Consider the following 22,387-nt stretch of genomic DNA (forward strand, 5'->3'; position numbering starts at 1 on the left):
GAAACCGAAGCACCCAGAGGAAACCCACACATACACAGGGGGAATATACAAACTAAACCACAGCTAGAATCCTGGTTGGAATCAAACCCACGGCCTCAATGCTGTGAGACAACAATGCTAACCACTCCGCCACAATGATCAATACTGTGACCAACATCAATATACTGTTTCTTGAATACTTGAATAGTACTGGCAAAGGGGAATTCAAGAAATACTAGAATATACCACTGTGTCAAAGAAAACATATCTGTTACTGATATAATTAAGAGGACTGGTCAAACAAAATATGGGGTAAATATTTGGAGTTGCACTAATTGGGTAAAATTATGGAGAATTAGGGTCATTTTTTTGCCCATTTTATGCATTTTTTTGTCTCTAAAGATGCACTTTAAAGAAGTATTACAAAAGCAGGAAGCATTGGTCTCAGTACAAAACTCTGTGGTGTTTAACCCATACTTGCCAACTCTCCCGGAATGTCCGGGAGACTCCCGCATTTTGAGAGAGTCTCCCGGACTCCCGGGCGAGTGTGGCAAAATCCCGGATCTGCCCACTTCCTAGTGAAGTGGGCAGAATTAGGTCACAAACGCCGCGATTCCTGGTGAATCGCGGCGTTTGGCCCCGCCCCCTCTGTCAAATGACGCATTTTGCGTCATGACGTCATGGGGGCGGGTCCAAAATGACACGGATTTTGGAGGCCCGCCCCCCCATGACGCCCACCTCCCCCGCAGGCTCCCGGATACCAACATTGTAAAGTTGGTAAGTATGGTTTAACCAGACAATTCTATTTTTAAACTAAAATTCAGAGACAGTCGCACAGTTTCAAAAACGACAGTTTCATTACAGGCACTCACTGACACACACTACCCAGCACCTGCAGTTACAGCTAGGTCTTGGTTGAAGGAGTGGAACAATGTGTATTGGCATTTACATACTCTGAACAAAGTACTGGCAGGGTTGCTAGTGGGGCTAGTAACCAGAAGTATCTTTAAATGCTATGTCTGACTGAAGGGTAATTGACAGCCAAGCAGCAGAGGTTAACAAGAGAATGGCTCAAGGAGGAGCAGGATGCATGATGGGAAAGCTTGGTTAGAGGTGGCGGTGAGGGAGGGGGTTGAAAGGGTGAATAAAGGTATCCAACAGCCTCAGTAACTACCAATGTCTGAGCTGTGCATTTCAGGTATTAGGTGTAAAACATGCTCCCTCATCAATCCGTCCAAAATCATATGTTCAAATGGATGTGTACCTTATCATAGCTCTTCATCATCATCATCATCATTTATTTATATAGCGCCAACATATTCCGTAGCGCTTTACAATTGGCTCTTAATTGCACTCACACTGCTCCAGTTCATGCTTTCTATATAGTAACTCAACACTTCCTGTTCATAATGACATTGGTTATACATTTATAATCCAGGACTATGTGCGGCTCCACATCACAATATCAAGCTTCATGCCACATTCCATGTTGCCAAAATCTCAGATTTCGTGCACTTGAACAAGTGTGGATCTGCAGGCCTTTGTATGTAGTCTTCTGTATTATCACAGCCTGTCCTGGGCTACCTCTTCTAACCCATATAATAAATAGTTGCCAACATCTTCGAATAGTTTCTAGGGCACCTTGTGTCTGAGCTCAGCCCATCTCAGCCCGTTCCATGTGACACGGTATCTGTGCACCTTGGAACTTTCCAATTTCCACCATGTCATGTCTCCTCAATATGATAACAACATGTTTTTTGTATTCTGAATACTCCTCATTAGTAGAAATCAACTTGTATAAACCAGGCAGTGAGTTAGAATAGCACTAAGAGGAAGTAACAAATCTAAATGTTACTGTGCATTTGTCAGTAAGGACAATTCTAGGGACAAAAATGCCCAGGAGCAAATCACAAAACCTGGTATTGTCCCTGGAAACTATCTGCAACAATAGTAATCCTTCTCATCCAGGTAGACATGGCCACCTCTGTTCATTGGAAAACTACATTCTGCCTCATCACAGTGTTTACCACAAACTGGGGAAACATAGCACTGACACGAATGACAAAATGCACATGTCATAGTGCTTATAGTCTTAGACAACCTTATGTGTCCAAAAAGGCTGATGAATTGCATTAAAATTTCATAATATTACTTGTGTAGCTATAACTCACTACTTAGAGAGAACTAATTACATTTAAAGATGATTATCAAGGTTAAGGTTATACAGTCTCTCAATTTGTTGAGAAGTCAATGATTATAAAATATACATAAATGTGAGGAACTAATTACAACTATTGTCACTTAATGAATAAAACAGTTATTACCACAATTGACTATGTCTTTAGTGATAGATTAGTTACTGTTTGTCATTAAATAACACTCCCTTGTTAAGGAGGTTCCTTTAAGGAAGGCAATATACTAAAGAGACTGATGGTGTTGGCATGTCACTGGATTATCCTACTGTACAGTAAAATGTACCAAGCACATGCATACAATTTTTTTAAGCATGTATTCACCTTGCTGCTAGCCATTTCTGGCCTGTACTACTGGACCTACTAGTCAGTGCTGGGCTGTACTACTGGACCTACTAGTCACTGCTGGGCTGTACTACTGGACCTACTAGTCACTGCTGGGCTGTACTACTGGACCTACTAGTCACTGCTGGGCTGTACTACTGGACCTTCTAGTCACTGTTGGCCTGTACTACTGAACCTACTAGTCACTGCTGGGCTGTACTACTGGACCTACTAGTCACTGTTGGCCTGTACTACTGGACCTACTAGTCAGTGCTGGGCTGTACTACTGGACCCACTATTCACTGCTGGGCTGTACTACTGGACCCACTAGTCAGTGCTGGGCTGTACTACTGGACCTACTTAGTCACTGCTGGGCTGTACTACTGGACCTACTAGTCACTGCTGGGCTGTACTACTGGACCTACTATTCACTGCTGGGCTGTACTACTGGACCTACTAGTCAGTGCTGGGCTGTACTACTGGACCTACTTAGTCACTGCTGGGCTGTACTACTGGACCTACTTAGTCACTGCTGGGCTGTACTACTGGACCTACTAGTCACTGCTGGGCTGTACTACTGGACCTACTATTCACTGCTGGGCTGTACTACTGGACCTACTATTCACTGCTGGGCTGTACTACTGGACCTACTAGTCAGTGCTGGGCTGTACTACTGGACCCACTAGTCAGTGCTGGGCTGTGCTACTGGACCCACTAGTCACTGCTGGGCTGTGCTACTGGACCCACTAGTCACTGCTGGGCTGTACTACTGGACCCACTAGTCACTGCTGGCCTGTACTACTGGACCCACTAGTCAGTGCTGGGCTGTACTACTGGACCCACTATTCACTGCTGGGCTGTACTACTGGACCCACTATTCACTGCTGGGCTGTACTACTGGACCCACTAGTCACTGCTGGGCTGTACTACTGGACCCACTAGTCACTGCTGGGCTGTGCTACTGGACCCACTAGTCACTGCTGGGCTGTGCTACTGGACCCACTAGTCACTGCTGGGCTGTGCTACTGGACCCACTAGTCACTGCTGGGCTGTACTACTGGACCTACTAGTCACTGCTGGGCTGTACTACTGGACCAACTATTCACTGCTGGGCTGTACTACTGGACCTACTATTCACTGCTGGGCTGTACTACTGGACCTACTATTCACTGCTGGGCTGTACTACTGGACCTACTATTCACTGCTGGGCTGTACTACTGGACCTACTAGTCACTGCTGGGCTGTACTACTGGACCTACTAGTCACTGCTGGCCTGTACTACTGGACCTACTAGTCACTGCTGGCCTGTACTACTGGACCTACTAGTCACTGCTGGCCTGTACTACTGGACCTACTAGTCACTGCTGGCCTGTACTACTGGACCTACTAGTCACTGCTGGCCTGTACTACTGGACCTACTATTCACTGCTGGCCTGTACTACTGGACCTACTATTCACTGCTGGGCTGTACTACTGGACCCACTAGTCAGTGCTGGGCTGTACTACTGGACCCACTAGTCACTGCTGGGCTGTACTACTGGACCCACTAGTCACTGCTGGCCTGTACTACTGGACCCACTAGTCACTGCTGGCCTGTACTACTGGACCCACTAGTCACTGCTGGCCTGTACTACTGGACCCACTAGTCACTGCTGGCCTGTACTACTGGACCCACTAGTCACTGCTGGGCTGTGCTACTGGACCCACTAGTCAGTGCTGGGCTGTGCTACTGGACCCACTAGTCAGTGCTGGGCTGTGCTACTGGACCCACTAGTCAGTGCTGGGCTGTACTACTGGACCCACTAGTCAGTGCTGGGCTGTACTACTGGACCCACTAGTCAGTGCTGGGCTGTACTACTGGACCCACTAGTCAGTGCTGGGCTGTACTACTGGACCCACTAGTCAGTGCTGGGCTGTACTACTGGACCCACTAGTCAGTGCTGGGCTGTGCTACTGGACCCACTAGTCACTGCTGGGCTGTGCTACTGGACCCACTAGTCACTGCTGGGCTGTACTACTGGACCCACTAGTCAGTGCTGGGCTGTACTACTGGACCTACTAGTCAGTGCTGGGCTGTACTACTGGACCTACTAGTCAGTGCTGGGCTGTACTACTGGACCCACTAGTCAGTGCTGGGCTGTACTACTGGACCCACTAGTCAGTGCTGGGCTGTACTACTGGACCCACTAGTCAGTGCTGGGCTGTACTACTGGACCCACTAGTCAGTGCTGGGCTGTACTACTGGACCCACTAGTCAGTGCTGGGCTGTACTACTGGACCCACTAGTCAGTGCTGGGCTGTACTACTGGACCCACTAGTCAGTGCTGGGCTGTGCTACTGGACCCACTAGTCAGTGCTGGGCTGTGCTACTGGACCCACTAGTCAGTGCTGGGCTGTGCTACTGGACCCACTAGTCAGTGCTGGGCTGTACTACTGGACCTACTAGTCAGTGCTGGGCTGTACTACTGGACCCACTAGTCAGTGCTGGGCTGTACTATTGGACCCACTAGTCAGTGCTGGGCTGTACTACTGGACCCACTAGTCAGTGCTGGGCTGTATTACTGGACCTACTAGTCAGTGCTGGGATAGCCAAGGCATAAATGTGTCATTTAACTTAATACTCCTAGTAAAAGTCAGAGCACACTCAAGAGAAAGCCACACCCATTCATTTTGCAGAACAAATAGCTCATTGATAATGCCCCACCATAGCCACTATTTCTGTTCAACTCATCTGGCAACCATAGACAAGCATAGAAAAATAGATTTATTTGACCCCTGCACCCGGGGCTAAAATGACGCGTTTGGCTGCGCCCCACCCCCTCCCTCCAGTCACGCCCCTCTCCAGGAAATAACTTTGTGAAAGTTGGTAAGTATGACTGTAGCAGGTTAGTCATAGTGCAGTAGAATCCCTGTGATGTACAGTAAAATAACACTAACAACAGCAAAATATGTATAACATTATAAATGTACCAAAACTGAATACAATTATATGTCCTCACTTCAAATACTAAACTGTAGATAGTCAAAACAGAGATGAAAGGAATAAATATAAACAAGGCAACAGTTTGATAAGAATATGATAACATCTACTTAAAATAGTCATCTACTGAGCAGACAATGAACAGATATTAGCGGTATTAGTTCTGAAGCCTCAGAATACCTTCTCTATGACATTTTCCTAATGCTGTTTTGGGTCTTGAATAAGCACATTTCATACATGGAATAATGTACTCCTTAGTGGATCTAGGAAGTTACAGAGGTGATATGTAACAAGGCTGTCAATACACGTGGCGGTTTGTAAAGGCTTCTAATATACATACACACACCTATATATATATATATATATATATATATATTTTAATTATACAGGAGGGTGTGTGTTACCCCTTTTAATTTAAGGCCACAATCAAACAGACTTAATACTGATCAATAAAATAAAGAGTCATTGCGAACAAGCTAAATTTAAATGTCTAATACAAATAATAATATGGAAAGATAAACCTTTTTATACACTGCTGACCAATAAGAAAACAGCACAAGGTACAGACAACTATCTGTGCGATCACTGTTCCATGCATGGAGTTATTTATCACACGCTCCAAGTCAAAGCAGTAATCAATAAAAGCCAACAAATAAAGCAGAACTTCAGTGTAAGACATAACCGTGCTGCCTGCAGTCTCCGTCACTGTTGCTGCGCACACTTCACCTATTTAAACTGTAAGCTCCAATAGGGCCAGGGGCTGATGGGAATGATTCTCTGTACAGCGCTACATAATATGATTGCCACTATATAAACAATGATAATAATTTGGCTAGCAACACAGAAAACAAAACTCTGGGTTATAGAGAAGTTGACCTCAGAGCTATTATTCTGGAGCTAAAGTGTGCAAGGGCTACATAATTAAAGTGGGAAGAAGGCAGTATGAATACTTACCAAGGGTTCAGCCATTACAACTTCTATTTTTTTCTCCGCTTGTACAGCGAATTCTGCAAACAGGCTTTTGATGACATATTCTCCGGGCTTGACATCTGGGTCAATAGTAATGTTTGACATTGTGACACCTCTCTTTTCCAAAGGGCAGGGGTTGATGGGAGAGACCCGTTTCTTGTTTACAGTGCTGGCTGGAACAGAAGCTGTAGAGAAAACAAATATACAAACATCAGAAGACCAGTCCAGTCATTACGTACTTGCAGCTAGTTCACGCTCATAACCTCTGCCAGCAAAACAACAACAGAACTGTTATAGTCACAAAGTGATAATGATACCAAGAGAATCCACAGACCTTTGTGTCATCAATAGTAGTTAAGCACTCAAAATGGCGGCCTTGTTTGTCTAAAGTGCATTGTGTGATTGTGATTACTCAATCCAAGATTCATGGAGCGGGGCCTGATCACGCTAATGGCGTCATTAAGCCCCGCCTCGTCCCAGGAGGGTATATGCTCTTCCGGGAGTCCTCAGACATTCTGGGAGAGTAGGCAAGTAAGGACAAAATCATATTTCTTATCTTCTGCATAAAACATACTGATTAATTTAAGCAAAAGGTGTTAGGGTAACTGCAAAGGTAACAGTTAACAGTTTTCCATCATCTCCTAAGCATGAAACATCATCATCATTTATTTATATAGCGCCACTAATTCCGCAGTGCTGTACAGAGAACTCATTCACATCTGTCCCTGCCCCATTGGAGCTTACAGTCTAAATTCCCTAATATAGACACACACTCACACAGAGAGGGAGCCAGACAGACAGACAGAGACTAGGGTCAATTTTGATAGCAGCCAATTAATCTACCAGTATGTTTTTGGAGTGTGGGAGGAAACCGGAGCACCAGGAGGAAACCCACGCAAACACAGGAACATGTGCGGTAGCCATGTTAAAATATGTTTTAAAGGGCCACTCAGCCTAGCACAAAAGTTATTGGATATTTGCCAATGTATAAATATTTGCTATCTCGCAGAGTTGTAAGTTATCAGCCACTTTTGATAGGGAAATGCCTGAATGCTGCAGTGCCCTCCAAGGATATTATTGGACAGGAAGTCTGCTGTGTGTTGGAAAATATCTTCCTTCACAATCACAACTTTAATTTTACTTCCTTCAATCCTGATAAACTCTGTGCATATTTGTGAAGAACATTAGTATCCATTTTATATGAACGAACTTAAAATTTAAATTTTAGTTGTCCTTCAAGAAAAACATTCCAGCTTTTGGGAGTAACAAGTGCTGAATGGAACAGTATATTTTTAAATGGACTCGTACGACTCCTGGTTATAAATAATCATGTTTGTAGACTTCAATGTACAAATGGATGCTGAATTCTGATGACATATTTGAGCATTTTGTAAACTGTAGATGTAGCGTCTCACTAAAACACTCATTAAAAGGGACGTTATTTATTTTTTCCTCCTAACTATAAATACCCAACATCAACATATGTAACACATTTCACTCACGAGATTAGTATTTACCCACAAACAAAACATTGAGACCCTGAGGCTGGGTCTCTGTCTAGTTATGTCCCCAGCACTCACACCACATGGCTGCTAGGCACATAACTAGACACAGATCTTAAATTCCCATGTGCTCCTTTTCTCACTCCTCTGACCTGAATCTACAATACTGATCATTCACAGAGTAGACCCAATACTGAAGTGGGTTGAGAGAAAGTTAAAAATGAAAATAGTTGCAACAAAACCACAGCTAATTCTCCATGAAAGCCTTCCCATGTAAACAAACCCACAGTGAGTGACACAACAGCTGCAGCTCTGTTCTTGGAATAGATCACATGTGGACTGGTCAGATAAGAGATACCAGCATTCCTTCTTTTCATAGTGACATGGGCTTTAATTGAGTTCACTAATGGAAAACATAAGGGCACTAGTGAACCTACAAGAGCCACATAACACAAATATATTGTGTTAGAATAATCATCAACATTTAAATGTTTACTTAAAGTGAAGCTTTCACCTTCACACATTGTGAGTATTATTGAGAAAGCCGATCAATATCCTAGGAGCTGAGGAATTTCAGTGATATCACTAGTTCTTAATAAAGTCATAGGCGGAATGTTGATAAACAGACAGAAGTTTGCCTATCTATACTTTATATCTATCTTCATTAGAAACTGCTGGGATGTTACATAACATGAGAAACAACGAAAAATAGCAATTATAATTCTACCAGCCAATAGGAGACAGAGTGGTAATAGTAAACAGCTTATATGCAGCATAGACCATGAGACTACTATCTGATGAAAGTGTGGATCCTAACGATTTTATTTTATCCACCTGAAAGATCTTATGGGGAACGAGATGAAAGAAACAATCTTGGTATCTGAAGAATATAAATATCTCACGAAAGTACTGCCCATGATTCCCACCTTCTACTATCAACGAAACTCGTAAAACTTTAACACATCCCCAGGAAGCCCAATTTTGCAGGGACTGGGTCAGTACTCAGAATATCTTAAAATGTTTTACATTTTTCTTATATATAATATATAACCTATGTGTTAAATGTTTAAAACAATTTAAGTGGGGAAAAAGTCTTCATGTGGTCTGGAGTGCATGTTCAACCTCAATACACTGCCATTCAACATAACAAGGTCTAGATGTGATGATCAGACATACTGTACATTCCGGGGGCAGGAGCTGTAGAACATCCGGATACAGCGGGAGCCTCCTGGTAGTACCGCCATCACTTTCAGCTGCACAGATAAGTGGACGTTTGCTTTTACTTGGGATGTGTACTGTATTATATTTTGGTCATTTTCAAGGAAAAGGTATGTATACTAATGGATCCCCTCCATTTCTCTATACGTATTTCTCGGTCTATTTCTCATGCGTCAAGTACTGCAACCTTCTCTTATCCGGCCTAACCCTCCTCCATCTATCCACTTCAATCCATCCTAAATACTGCGACAAGATGGATTTTCCTCTGTTGTTACTCCGCATCCGCTGCACCACTCTGCCAATCTTTATACAGTCTCCCCCATATCATATATAATCCAGTTGAAATTACTTACCTTCACCTAGAAAGCCCTCAGCAACACCCTTTATACATCTCTACTCGCCTCTCAAGACTTCAATGGTATCACCAGCCACCAAAGGAAAACAAAAAAACCTCCAAAACATGAAAAATTGTGTAATCACTTGTATACAGGACCCTAACCATGCTGGGCTTAATGAGCTCACGAGACACCTGTATGAAAGGCCTCGCTTTCAATATGCTTGGTGTCCCTCAATTACGCAGGCGTTTCCTTTCTACTTATTACCTGTACAGACATTTTCACACAAAATACAATGTAAAAAGAAGTAAAGCTTGTGTTTGCCATCCGCTAATTCTACAACCCATACGTTGTGTAAATGTGATGGGTCAAAGGAACATTTCCACCTTTCTCCATTGTTTATCTAATCTGAAGAATTACCTACATAATGTACAGTGTTCATGTCAGCTGGAAAACAATGTAGCGTTAGAGAGGTTTCCTTTCACACCACAGAGGCTCCATCACAGATTTCCCACATAGCTGAGACATGAACAGAGGACAAACAAACACAGCATTGTTTTCTGTGAATAATGTGCAGTGTGTGCATTGAGCTGTGAACGTGTTATTTTGTTTGGTTTGCTATTGTCTGTACAAATTACAAGTCTAAGACCTCATTCACCAGAAATGTAGTATTTTTAACTCTTGAGACTTGCTACACACGCCTATTCCCATATTGCTGTACATGCCTGACCTGACCATTTGGGGGAAGAGACTTCGTAAGGCCACAGATGATTTATCAAGTTTTGAAAACAGAGTGCTTGTTCCCATGCCATTCACGGAGGTTCTAGATGATCCTTTCTATGCAAAAGGGACTTTGTGTGTATAATGTAAAAGTATGAAATTCTCCATGAACTGCAATAGTAAGCGAGGGACACAGGACTAATGCGTTCACCAAGCGGCAAATGTAATAAAGTGCAAAAAATAGTTGCTAATATTTACAATCCTACAGTAAACAAAACAATTAGTTTGTGGATAACTGAAAGCAGGTTTTAAATTGCTTTTGCCTCTAGATTTACAAATTGACACTAGGAACCTGACGATATATTATATATTTTATATTGATTAAAAGGTTTACAAATATGCTATACAGTATTGGTTTTAAAATGATAATGAGGTTCTTGGTAGAGAATTAAGGAACAAACTGTTTAGGGTGATAGCAAAGGTACTAATTTGAACTTGGTGTCAGTGTGGTGTTACAGATATTTTTACTAGAATCAAAATGTGGAAATCAATTCAAATAAGCCTCTCTTCTAAAAGGAATAGGGACTTCTGGAATAATGTATAAGGTTGCCCTTTAGATCAATACCCAGCATATTAAAATTTAGCAAGAGATGAAATGTTCATTTTATCTGTATTTTTAGCCCCTTGAAGATTTAAATAGGTTTTTAAATCACAAAATCAGGAATCAGTTGGCAGAATCTGGTGTATCTAAAATATTTGCAAGCGATATAACTGAACCAGTATCACCAATTTAAAAAGCAATTCAACATTTGCTGCATGTATATTTATATTATCTTTTATCTACTAATTAGCCACATAGGGTACACAGCCCAGTAAAATATTACATGACATAACAGAACAATACAATATAGGCGCTGGGCAAGGTGTAAATAATATCATAGGAAGGGGGTATGGTGACCCATCACATGACCGTGGCCCCACCCCCTGCTAGGAAAAAACTAAATTCATGACATTACATAGTGGGGCTTGATGGCGCATATCGCAGAATTAAGACCCATCTCCACCAAGACCCAGGAGGAGGCCTACACTTCCAGGAGAGTAGGCAAGTATGAATAATATCGTAATAAATGCTGATGTCATCACTTAAGTGTTCATTTGAAAATATGTGTATTATAAAGAATAATTTAAACCCTACTGTAAATTTAAATTATGGATCTACTGTAAATGATTTTAGAAATCACCCTGGATATCTGTGACCTATACAAAAGCACACAAAGTCACAACCTTTTACTTGTATATGGTCACAGAACTCCTCTGTGACTTCTATGTTCTGATATGATCAGTGTTCATCAGAAAACGTGTGTATTATAAGGAATAATGTTATGTTATGTAATGTAAATGGCTATTAGTTGTCACCTCAGATTTCCGAGACTCGCATAAGAGACTATTGATATCCTTATAAATTAAATATATTTATTTATAAATAGGCTAAACTAATCTGTATAAGCAGACATTCACTTTTTCCGTATTCAGTGGTATTCTAGTCATTGAAAGTCGCAATGCTTGTTACAGTGCCACCCAGTGACCCAATTACCTGAAAAATATTGTCATGTTTACTATACTACACAGTGAGATTCATTTAGATGCTCAAATTTTTATCCAATTACTAACTCTTATTTTGTATACGGGGGTGGGGACAGGAATTATGATGGTCTTCAATATTGTGCAAAACAAGAATACAAGAAGGACCGCAGATTTCACAAAGTGTAGGTGTCAGAATGACTCTTGCAGCTGCTGTATCTCAGTCTATATGCTGCTTCTCAGGCCAAAATAGAAATAAACCACATATAAAAAGCATCTAAAGCTCATGCGGTGTATAGATATTCTCTTTCATTTTAGGGCTTAACAAGCAAATATATTCCAGCATACAAAGGGGTTGCAAGACTTCTGATATGCTCCATATATCTAGATGGCTGATCATCATGGTAGTAGCTGGTCAATGCCAGCTGCAGTGCCCTAGACCTGCACATTTATATAGGCTGCCTTAAATTGCTCTTATTTGTTAGGTTGAATGATGAACAGACATTGCTGCAGAACACTGTTAAAAACATCTCTTAATATACGTTCATTAACCACCGTTGCAATAGATTTTTTTACTGGCTTCAATTTTCTTTTAACTTTATGACGCTTCCAGTAACCAACAATGTAAGAATTAAAAATGCAGAAGCTCAGATCCCGCTAATAGTTCTTTTGACATCTCGCACCTGCATTCAATTATGAAGAGTAAGTTGTTTTGTTGTGTTCCCATAACTACTCGCCTGCACTGACAATTTCCCAAATGACGTGAAGTTCAATATTAAAACAAATGAGTTGAAAGGTACAGATTCATATGGCTACAAGCTAGGGGGAAAGGCAGTGAATATTGCAGTTTGCCACCCTTTAAACATGTCCTATACCTCACAGAGACCACCGCATAGGCTGCCATCTTACTGGTAGACAACCTCACATGTGACGAGACAAAACCCACACAGTTGAAGAAATAATATCAGTCTGGCCTTTGTCGTGGTAAAGACTTCAGCATGTAATTGAATATGCATCGGAAATGAAAGAGGTTTCTATAGGCCATAAAACATGCACACTCAATTAACATCAAGTTATAAATGCATCATACAATATCAATAAGAATTATTATTATTCGTTCGACAGGTGAATGGGAACTTATTAAAAAAAGCATTGAAAATTCTATGAGTCAGCTGTTATCAGTGTCCTACTACCATGGTACTGTTGAAGATTAGTTTTTTATTTTTAAATTTTAGGGATTAACTCTACCCCACAAAACAGACAGAACTCCTTTTGAGCATAGTCCTCCATTGTTTCAGAGGTCTACTATACCGAATTGCTGGCCACATATGCAGCAATGTTGGGCAATAGCATCAGTTGGATCAATAACCGGCTTCTTGAAGATAGCTGCTATTTCCCCGAAGTGCACATGTACCCAATGTAGACCATAATCCTGTCTAATATTTCCACACAGTGATACAACTTTAAAGATTGTATAATCATTTGGCTGACAGCAGAGTGGATGCTGCTGGTCCCAGTAAGAAGGAGACATACACCAATTTCTTCTTGTAGGATTAGCCCAAATAAGCACCTTCTTTGACAAATGATTCTGCCGAACACTAAATAACCTAATATGCATACTAGAAATTGAACACAGGGTTCCCAAGGCTTGTATCTGTAATCTATGCTGATGGAAGTGATAGCTCACAAAACAATCAGCAGTTGAATTTGACTGGCCATTTGTATTTGGACAAATCAAAATAATTCTAAGCACTTTAGACTGGGATATGCAACACCCTTCAATAGGTTTACATACAAGACGACAGGTAGTAATAGGTGTATGGAAACCAATCTTCCACCTTGATCAGGTATTTTCAAATCTGATAAAGCTCTGAAATGCTTATATGTATATCTGAATGTTAGGAGGCTTCCTCCTGAAAACTAAATATTTTATTATGGGATTGATCTAAGAATTAAATATTGTTTAAAAACTAAATATAAATAAAACCAAACACATGACATACATTACTGCCCACATGTTACACACACAATATATAACGTATTATGGCAAGATGGTTTCTAATACTGAAAGCTCCCCCACACAGATACATTTATAAACATGCAGTTTGACACTATATCAGTGGGGGTCAAGGTGTTGTCAGTTGCCTTAGTTTTTGACATGTTACAAGAGAAATTAAATAATCTGCTATGCGACATTTGTATTTTGTAGAATTCTTTTCTTCAAATAGGATAAAGTGTATACAAATAGATTGTAGACTACAAAAGCACTGGCTAGCAAAAAAATACATGGAGACACACCAACATCGGTTCAAAACCAATGTAGCAGCAGAGTGTGCTATGTACTCAATGAACATTCCGTATAACTCCATTGTATTCTTACTTCACTAACTCTTCTGAACGCTGCCTGCAGGCAAAGATGAAACGGACACAAAGCACACATTTATCAGGATGGTGTGTGTACAGATCTACACACATGTTCACTTTAAAATAAACACTCATTGCTGCTGGTTACAGTAATGAAGAACCCTTTGTCTAGATTTCAGAGTTAAGCTATGTAATAGTTTCGTATAGGAAACATATAGAAAGGAGTAGAGCTCATGACATGATTACTATCTGGATTAGGTGTGGCACTGATGAGATAGATCATTGACAGCTGCATTATTTACCAAAGGTTACAGGAGAACCCATCTACATCAGCCTATGCTAAAAATTCACATCCATTGTCTCATATCTGTCCTTAGGCTACACGCCTTCTGTACCATCATGTCTGACGTGGACAGGGCTAGGGCTCCCCCACAATCCTGTAAGACACTCCCGAGAGGGCAAACAGCACTGGGTGCAGTTCACCACCACTGGAAGCATTTGTACTTTTTGTCAGGTAAAAGCAGTTTAAAGAATGAAAGTGGATGATGAGTGAAGGTGAAGTATTTATATTAAAGTGTGAAATTCAAACAAAGTTCATTTAGCAAGGCCTAAAAATGTTCTCTTTGAGCTCTCTAAAGTCTCATTACCCACTGGTGTTTTTAAAATAGTAATTTGGAGCTTACTGTAGGCTTCCCAATGTGATTACATGCAGGGAAGTCAGAAATACAGGACACACAACCTAGCCTTGTACACCTGTTACCAGACACAACCTAGCCTTGTACACCTGTTACCAGACACAACCTAGCCTTGTACACCTGTTACCAGACACAACCTAGCCTTGTACACCTGTTACCAGACACAACCTAGCCTTGTACACCTGTTACCAGACACAACCTAGCCTTGTACACCTGTTACCAGACACAACCTAGCCTTGTACACCTGTTACCAGACACAACCTAGCCTTGTACACCTGTTACCAGACACAACCTAGCCTTGTACACCTGTTACCAGACACAACCTAGCCTTGTACACCTGTTACCAGACACAACCTAGCCTTGTACACCTGTTACCAGACACAACCTAGCCTTGTACACCTGTTACCAGACACAACCTAGCCTTGTACACCTGTTACCAGACACAACCTAGCCTTGTACACCTGTTACCAGACACAACCTAGCCTTGTACACCTGTTACCAGACACAACCTAGCCTTGTACACCTGTTACCAGACACAACCTAGCCTTGTACACCTGTTACCAGACACAACCTAGCCTTGTACACCCATCACTAGACTTACCCCAACTCTGCATTCTTCTCCCCAGATAGCAGATATGTGATTGCTTGTTATGGACAACATGACCTTTTTCCTTTGCACCAGTTTGTTAAATGTCCCACATTGTATCTATAAACACGAGGTGAACAAAAACTCAGCTAATAGTTAATAATACTCCATTCACAGTGCCTAAAAAACCCGGGTCGTGGCTCAGTATGAAACGGGGTCAACGCAAAGTCCTGGGTCAAGACCCAGGACTTTTACAGGGTTACTCCCGTGTCAGCTCCAGGGTCGCCTACAGTGTGAATGGTACAACCCAGGTTTTTCCACCTAGGTCTCACTGAACACCATTGAAAAGTTAAAAAAAAAAAATAATCACAAAAGGAGCCAATCAGAGCTCCTCTTGTGATGTTGCCAAGGAAACCCAGTCAGAACCGTGCTCAGTGTGAACACGGTGTACCCGGGAATTTTCCGGGTCCAAGTGGTAGTATGAATGGGGTCTCTGAGCTGGGATTGCACTGCGACACGGCAAAAACCTTGAGGCTTGAAAAACCCAGGAAATTGCAGGGGCTGCAATGTGAAAGTGGTATAAATAGTTTGTCTATTGAATGAGTTTTTTGAATAGCAACACTGTCCATTCAATGTTTTAGAGACATGGTGCACAACAGTGGTTATGTGAATAGAGAGGAGGGGTAAATCAAATTAATATACACTTGAGATTTTAAAGATTTTTTCTCCTATCATTTACCCGAAGATTAACTTAACTTGGCATATTGTGGCATATTGTCATTCCAAATACTATAATTGCTGCATCCGGAGTTAGAATATACTTTTATTACAACGTCCTATTTGAAAGCAAATTTAAATGTAAACCCAGTGTGGTTTTTAAAAGAAAAAACAAATTCAGTATTTATTTGGGACAATGGTAGTTGGTTTAGAAGAAGAAACTGCTAACTATTCCAATGTGCACTATTTGGAGAAATTAACTTTGAAAGTTATAGGCAATATAAAGAACGTATATTTAATTTACCTGCACATATATCAGTTCATTAGAAAATGTTATCGCTATGCATCAAATATAAAGTCATGTTTTCATCAGTAACCTAGGTGATCAAAGCAATGCATTTAATGTATGTTACACTTTAGCAAATCAGTATTAATAAGTGTGGGTGTTTTCCTGATTATCCTTTTATGAAAACATACTCCTGACAATGTAACCAATACAGCTTTCTAAGAGCACTTTATCACATCCTGTCGCAGGTACCAAACATTCTAGATATGGTTACCAGGCAACCTACCAAATATATAGTGGCTCTCAATGCAAGCAATGCAAACACAAAAACGGATATTATTGCAAACTTACACACAGTCTTATCTAGGTTTTGAGTTTGTGTGTTAGTAGAATGAAACCAGGATGGACAGGCCTGTAGGGTAACCATATCATATTTCCATAATTCAATGCACTGGGGTCATGAGTTCAATTCTCGACCATGGCCTTATCTGTGAGGAGTTTGTATGTTCTCCCCGTGTTTGCGTGGGTTTCCTCCGGGTGCTCCGGTTTCCTCCCACACTCCAAAAATATACTGGTAGGTTAATTGGCTGCTAACAAATTGACCCTAGTCTGTCTGTGTGTGTGTGTTAGGGGATCTAGAATGTAAGCTCCAATGGGGCAGGGACTGATGTGAGCGAGTTCTCTGTACAGCGCAGCGGAATTAGTGGCGCTATATAAATAAATGGTGATGATGATGACGATGTTCTACATATGACACTGAATTATTTCACATATCAATTAATAAGATTAATTATACCTTTATTTACTGAAATGTATTGAACCCTACAACATAATATGACAAATTTGCAACTTTGAAAGTATGTTTCTCAAGCATTGTGCGTCCTGCAACTATAGTTAGTCTGAGTCAAGCAGTGATTGGAAAACTATATCCTAAACTTTGCTGGAATAGTTTGCACCATAGGTAAGCAGCATATGGTTCACCAGCTGTTGAAGAACAACAGGTCACAACAAGCCCATCAAAACGATTTATTTACCAATGCAGATCAGAAGGGCTGGTGACAAGTGTGACGTACAGCTTGCATTATGAACGTATGAGTTAACGTCTGCACTCCCCAAAACCTGTTTCACACAGTTCAAAACAGACAGTTCTCATGTTGCAACTGCAGCAATCTAGGTAGGTTGATTTAATTGATGTCAATGCTGTTCATTAATTCCAGCTAGATGATTGCAAATGGAAAGTACGTGAGAAAAGAGGAGCAGACTTATGTCATGTAGAGAGATATATACACATAATGAAATATATATATATATATATATATATATATATATATATACACATATACATATATATATACACACACACACAATAAAATGCACCTCACCCTGCAGAAGGTACACAGCCATTGTGCGGATATAAGAAACATCGGACAATTTACAGACCACTGGATCATATATAGATACGGTCTTAATTGTCTTCTATCTGGTATGCATTTACACATTGGATCGGGAGTGGTGTGCACTGTATTTGCCTGTCAAAAAAATAATACACTATGTCTGGTTCTTGTTCTGCTCTTTTTGGGTTTACATCACGATATCCTCGAAATATCTGGAATGAGGTTCTGATGTGCCTGAATAACTTCAAAAGTCTGGAACGCATATATATTTCACTTAAGATTTTTAAATATACTCTTACATACTACGCTATTGGGCCCCCTCTGTTTGTATTTATAGACTATTTCCAGAGACACCATCTGGCGTTTTGGGGATTGGCAGCCGCCTGCACATCGGAAAGTGAAAAAGGTGTATGGACTATATGGTCTTTATAATCTATTCCAAATATTGAATTACGCACAATTTTGTATCAATGCAATTGTGTATATGTATATATACACACACACACTTATATATATATATATATATTAATGGGGGGTTAACAAGGAGTGGCAAATACATGAGTCAGTAGCTCACAGAAAGCAACAGTAGAGACACATCATGTAAACAATACATTTGTGTTTTAGACCTGGGAGCGAGCACTGTGCACCAGGAGACACATGGGATGTATTTATAGATTGGGGGGTGTGAGCGCATTCACAGAGTAGTTTCTATTACTAATGTTGATGGGTGTTTATAATATTCATTCAAGGCAACCAGATCTTCTGGACTTCATGTTTTTGATCATGCAAATAATATGTAATTCGCTCCATTTTGCAAACATACCGAAGTTGTTCAGTAACTGCTTGTAGGGGAGGACGGCGTGTTATTTATTTACAATGGTGGGCTATGGTCATCTTGGCCGCAGGGAATATAAGGGAGTCCAGTTTGTCTATATACGTATTAAGAGAATTGAATGGTTTACAGAGTAGGAATGACCAGGGATCTTTTTGAAAATGGACGTCCAACCATTTATCAATTGTAGTACCTATCTCTGAAGGCTTGGTGCAGATCCAACAAATATGGAGAAATGTGATTTCACTGTTACAGTCTCTCCAACAAACAACTGGCAATGGTGGGGAACATTTCATGATGTTTTGGTGGAACCATTGGAAGTAGATTTTGTAGTCATTTTGAATTTTTAGTGACATGGAGCTTTTAGTTATATGTCCTCTTATGACTGGTCTTCCATCTCTGATGACCATCTGTCAGGAGCATCGGATAGGGGAAAACTTATGCTGTGGAACTAATGTGTGTTATGTGGGAATTTGGTTAAGCATAAGGATTCATATTGTGTAAAGAGGGGAAAGTGGAGCACATAAGGTGGATAAGATGATTTATTTATTTATTTATTTTAAGCAATTATCCCACATTTAAGGTGTATTTGATAAATGGATGAGTAATTACTATATCCTCCATTCCTTTCTGTCCTATTACTGTCGGACAGTGCTCAGTGCCTACTAGCTGCGGAGATCAGAGCACACAGGTCATAGCAGAGGTCCCTGGAATCCCTGATCTAGAGCAGATTTATTGGTTAGTGTAAAAGGAGAGAGACTTTAGCATGGTCACTGCCAGTACAATGTAGTTCTTCCGTTGAGGTATTATTTTACAAATCGCACTGCTCTGAAAAATAATGACTCCCACTTTCAAAATTCTGCAGGACTTGCACCGGAGCACTGCAGACCCTATTGGATTCAATTCATTTTCAGTTTAAACATCATATTACAAATCTCTCATCAAAATACAATTTTAATATATGTACAAGTCTTTTAGCATAAAAGAAGCCGTCTTTTGTGTTAAGTGATCGTCTATAATACTGGATACGCAATTTAATCATCTGCAGGTGTCTGTGTTGCAATTTCCCCTTCAGTACAAGACTTATAATATTTATACTATTAGTCACAATGAAATTACACTTTAGAAGGGAGAACAATATTTCTATATTGTGAAACACTTCATCACCAGATAGGATGACGAAACTACAGAATTACCTAATTTCCTGCCAATTGGACAGACTTACTAGTAAACAAAGAAACAAAAATAATATTGGAATTTTGTTGTCTCACATTTCAACCAACCTGGCCTGAAATTCCCGTATGTAGGAGAATGGACAAAATGCCCATTTTATTTGATAAAAATGTTTTGGCTTTTTTTCCTTTACCTAAATCAAAACTTTTCTGATAACCAGAGAATAGTAAAAGGCTCTGTACATTATCTTTTACCTATAAACAGCTTTCTATGGAGGTGACATCATGTTTACATTTTTATATTTACACTTTCTAGGTTGACAAATGCTGGTATATGACATAGGAGAACTCTACATACCTGGGTTTATCATCAATGTTACCTTTCAAAACGTCAAGTTTTCCAACTGAATTGCATACATGCATAACCAAAAAATAAATATGACAAAGTAAACCGGCCTCTATAATACAATTGCACATTCAACTGATTTTTTTAAAACACATACAAAAGTTTATTCAAACTGCAAAACGTTATCAAACTTTATGCTTCACATCTAGCAGTAAACACAAACTGCAAACAAAAATGGCTAAACTACTAAACCAGGGGTGCTCAACCTATTTTGGAAGGAGGAAAACATTGGGAGTACTCGTTTGAAGGGGCATCAATAAAACTTCACTTTAAACATAAAAACACATAGAATACAATGCAAGAAGAAGCTTATTTGCAGTTGTTTTACCTCTGTTACACCATAGCTCTCAACAATTGTAAAAAAAAAGTCTCATGGGGATAGGATCGTGTGCAATGCTGCTGTGTAGGCACGGGTTACCATGTACTTGGTGAATGTGGTCACGTCACTTGTGGAGCAAACCAGCGGTAGGCGGCACAGTGCAGGACGGACCCAGCGCAATACAGATAGTGGTAGAGTGGAACAGAAAAAGTATTGAAGTATTTCTGTCATGGCGCCTCAAGTCTCCCTGTATCTTTCCTGCTTCCCGCAGGATACAAATCAAAAGGCCTTGCTGACAGCATGTTGTTCACCGATGCACACAAAACAGACTGTTCAATGAAGGAAAATCTTTATAATAGTGTACCTGTTATTTACAGCAAATATCCATCAGAATGCAGCCCACCCATCCACTCAAATATTGGTTCAGCCCACAAAATGTGCGCAGCACGGTGGCCTAGTGGTTAATACTTCTACCTCACAGCACTGGTGTCATGAGTTCAATTCCCGACCATGGCCTTATCTGTGTGGAGTTTGTATGTTCTCCCCGTGTTTGCGTGGGTTTCCTCTAGGCACTCCGGTTTCCTCCTACACTCCAAAAACATACTAGTAGGTTAATTGGCTGCTATTAAATTGCCTTAGTCTCTCTCGGTCTGTGTGTGTTTATGTTAGGGCATTTCGATTGTAAGCTCCAAAGGGGGCAGGGACTGAAGTGAATGAGTTCTGTGTGCAGCGCTGCGGAATTAGTGACGCTGTATAAATAAATAGATGATGTTGATGACAATGGCTGCCTCCAGTGTGTATGAAATGTCAGCAAAATGAAGCAGCTCTGCAAGAATTACACATATTTATAAAGAAATGCAGGTAAAATATTGTTTTGTTAAGGTTACATATTTATTGTTAATGTAATGAGGAAAACAGTGCAAGTGCTATTGAACTACACTACAATAAACGCTCAGTTCACTGCAATCTGTTTATTCAAAATAAACAAAAAACTGTGTATAAATACAACAGCAAAAGCTTTGTTTAAGTTTACAAACAAGGAGAACAAAAAAAAAGATAGTTTAACATAAGTTAATTCTATAACATACATAGTTGAAAGGAATCCATTCACCAAGCATTTGTGTAAACCACAGTTTTGTGTAAATAAAATGTATACAGTTTTCCAGTGTCTTACCAGAGGTCATTTTAAATGGAAGTTAACCTCAAAAAAAGATCTGTACTGTGCCTAGCAAAGGAAGATATACCGTATATACTAGATATGGTTTTATGTTGGCCCATACAGGCTAGGAGAAACCCCAAGGGTTTTGTTTGACATCTAAATGTCTGCTGTCATTTGTGACCTTTCCAGACATACTGAAATGCTTCAATCAGTTTATACTTTGCCCCTCATCATATCACAAATATCCATTGCCGTTAGACCACTCCCCCAAGCCATTGTGAGGGGATTATCAAGCCTCAAATAGATTGACAGATATATGTAATAAAATGACAACAGTGAGTGGGTTATTCCACGTAATACACATTTTCCTAATGAACCCTGAAGTGATGACCTCAAAACACTGATGATAAGCAAAACATCAGAAGTCACTTATGTATTACAAAGGGATTATGGGAAAAATAAAACAGGCAGTAGAACTGTACTAAATGAGCTCTGCAAACAGTCTTCCAAGCACCATTATATAAACTAGATAAAGTCCTATAACAATAATATTTTTATACCATTGTACCTTTTTTCTGTTTAATATTTACACAAGACAAATAGAGAATACCTTTAAACAGAAGTAAATAATCCCATACTTCAGGATTTTGTCACCAG

General features: G+C 40.3%; 1 protein-coding gene across 10 annotated transcripts in view; it reads right to left on the minus strand.

Moving 5' to 3' along the window:
• Positions 1-22,387, minus strand: part of FRYL (FRY like transcription coactivator) — a 221,377-nt gene that overhangs the window by 122,820 nt on the left and 76,170 nt on the right. For all 10 annotated transcript variants that reach the window (XM_075195462.1, XM_075195469.1, XM_075195453.1 and 7 more), the window contains one exon: positions 6,430-6,629. In XM_075195462.1, coding sequence (XP_075051563.1) covers positions 6,430-6,549 — 120 coding nt within the window. In that variant the 5' untranslated portion in view covers positions 6,550-6,629. The remainder of the gene's footprint in view (positions 1-6,429; positions 6,630-22,387) is intronic.

This window comes from Mixophyes fleayi, chromosome 1, assembly GCF_038048845.1.
Source record: "Mixophyes fleayi isolate aMixFle1 chromosome 1, aMixFle1.hap1, whole genome shotgun sequence".
Lineage (NCBI taxonomy): Eukaryota > Metazoa > Chordata > Amphibia > Anura > Limnodynastidae > Mixophyes > Mixophyes fleayi.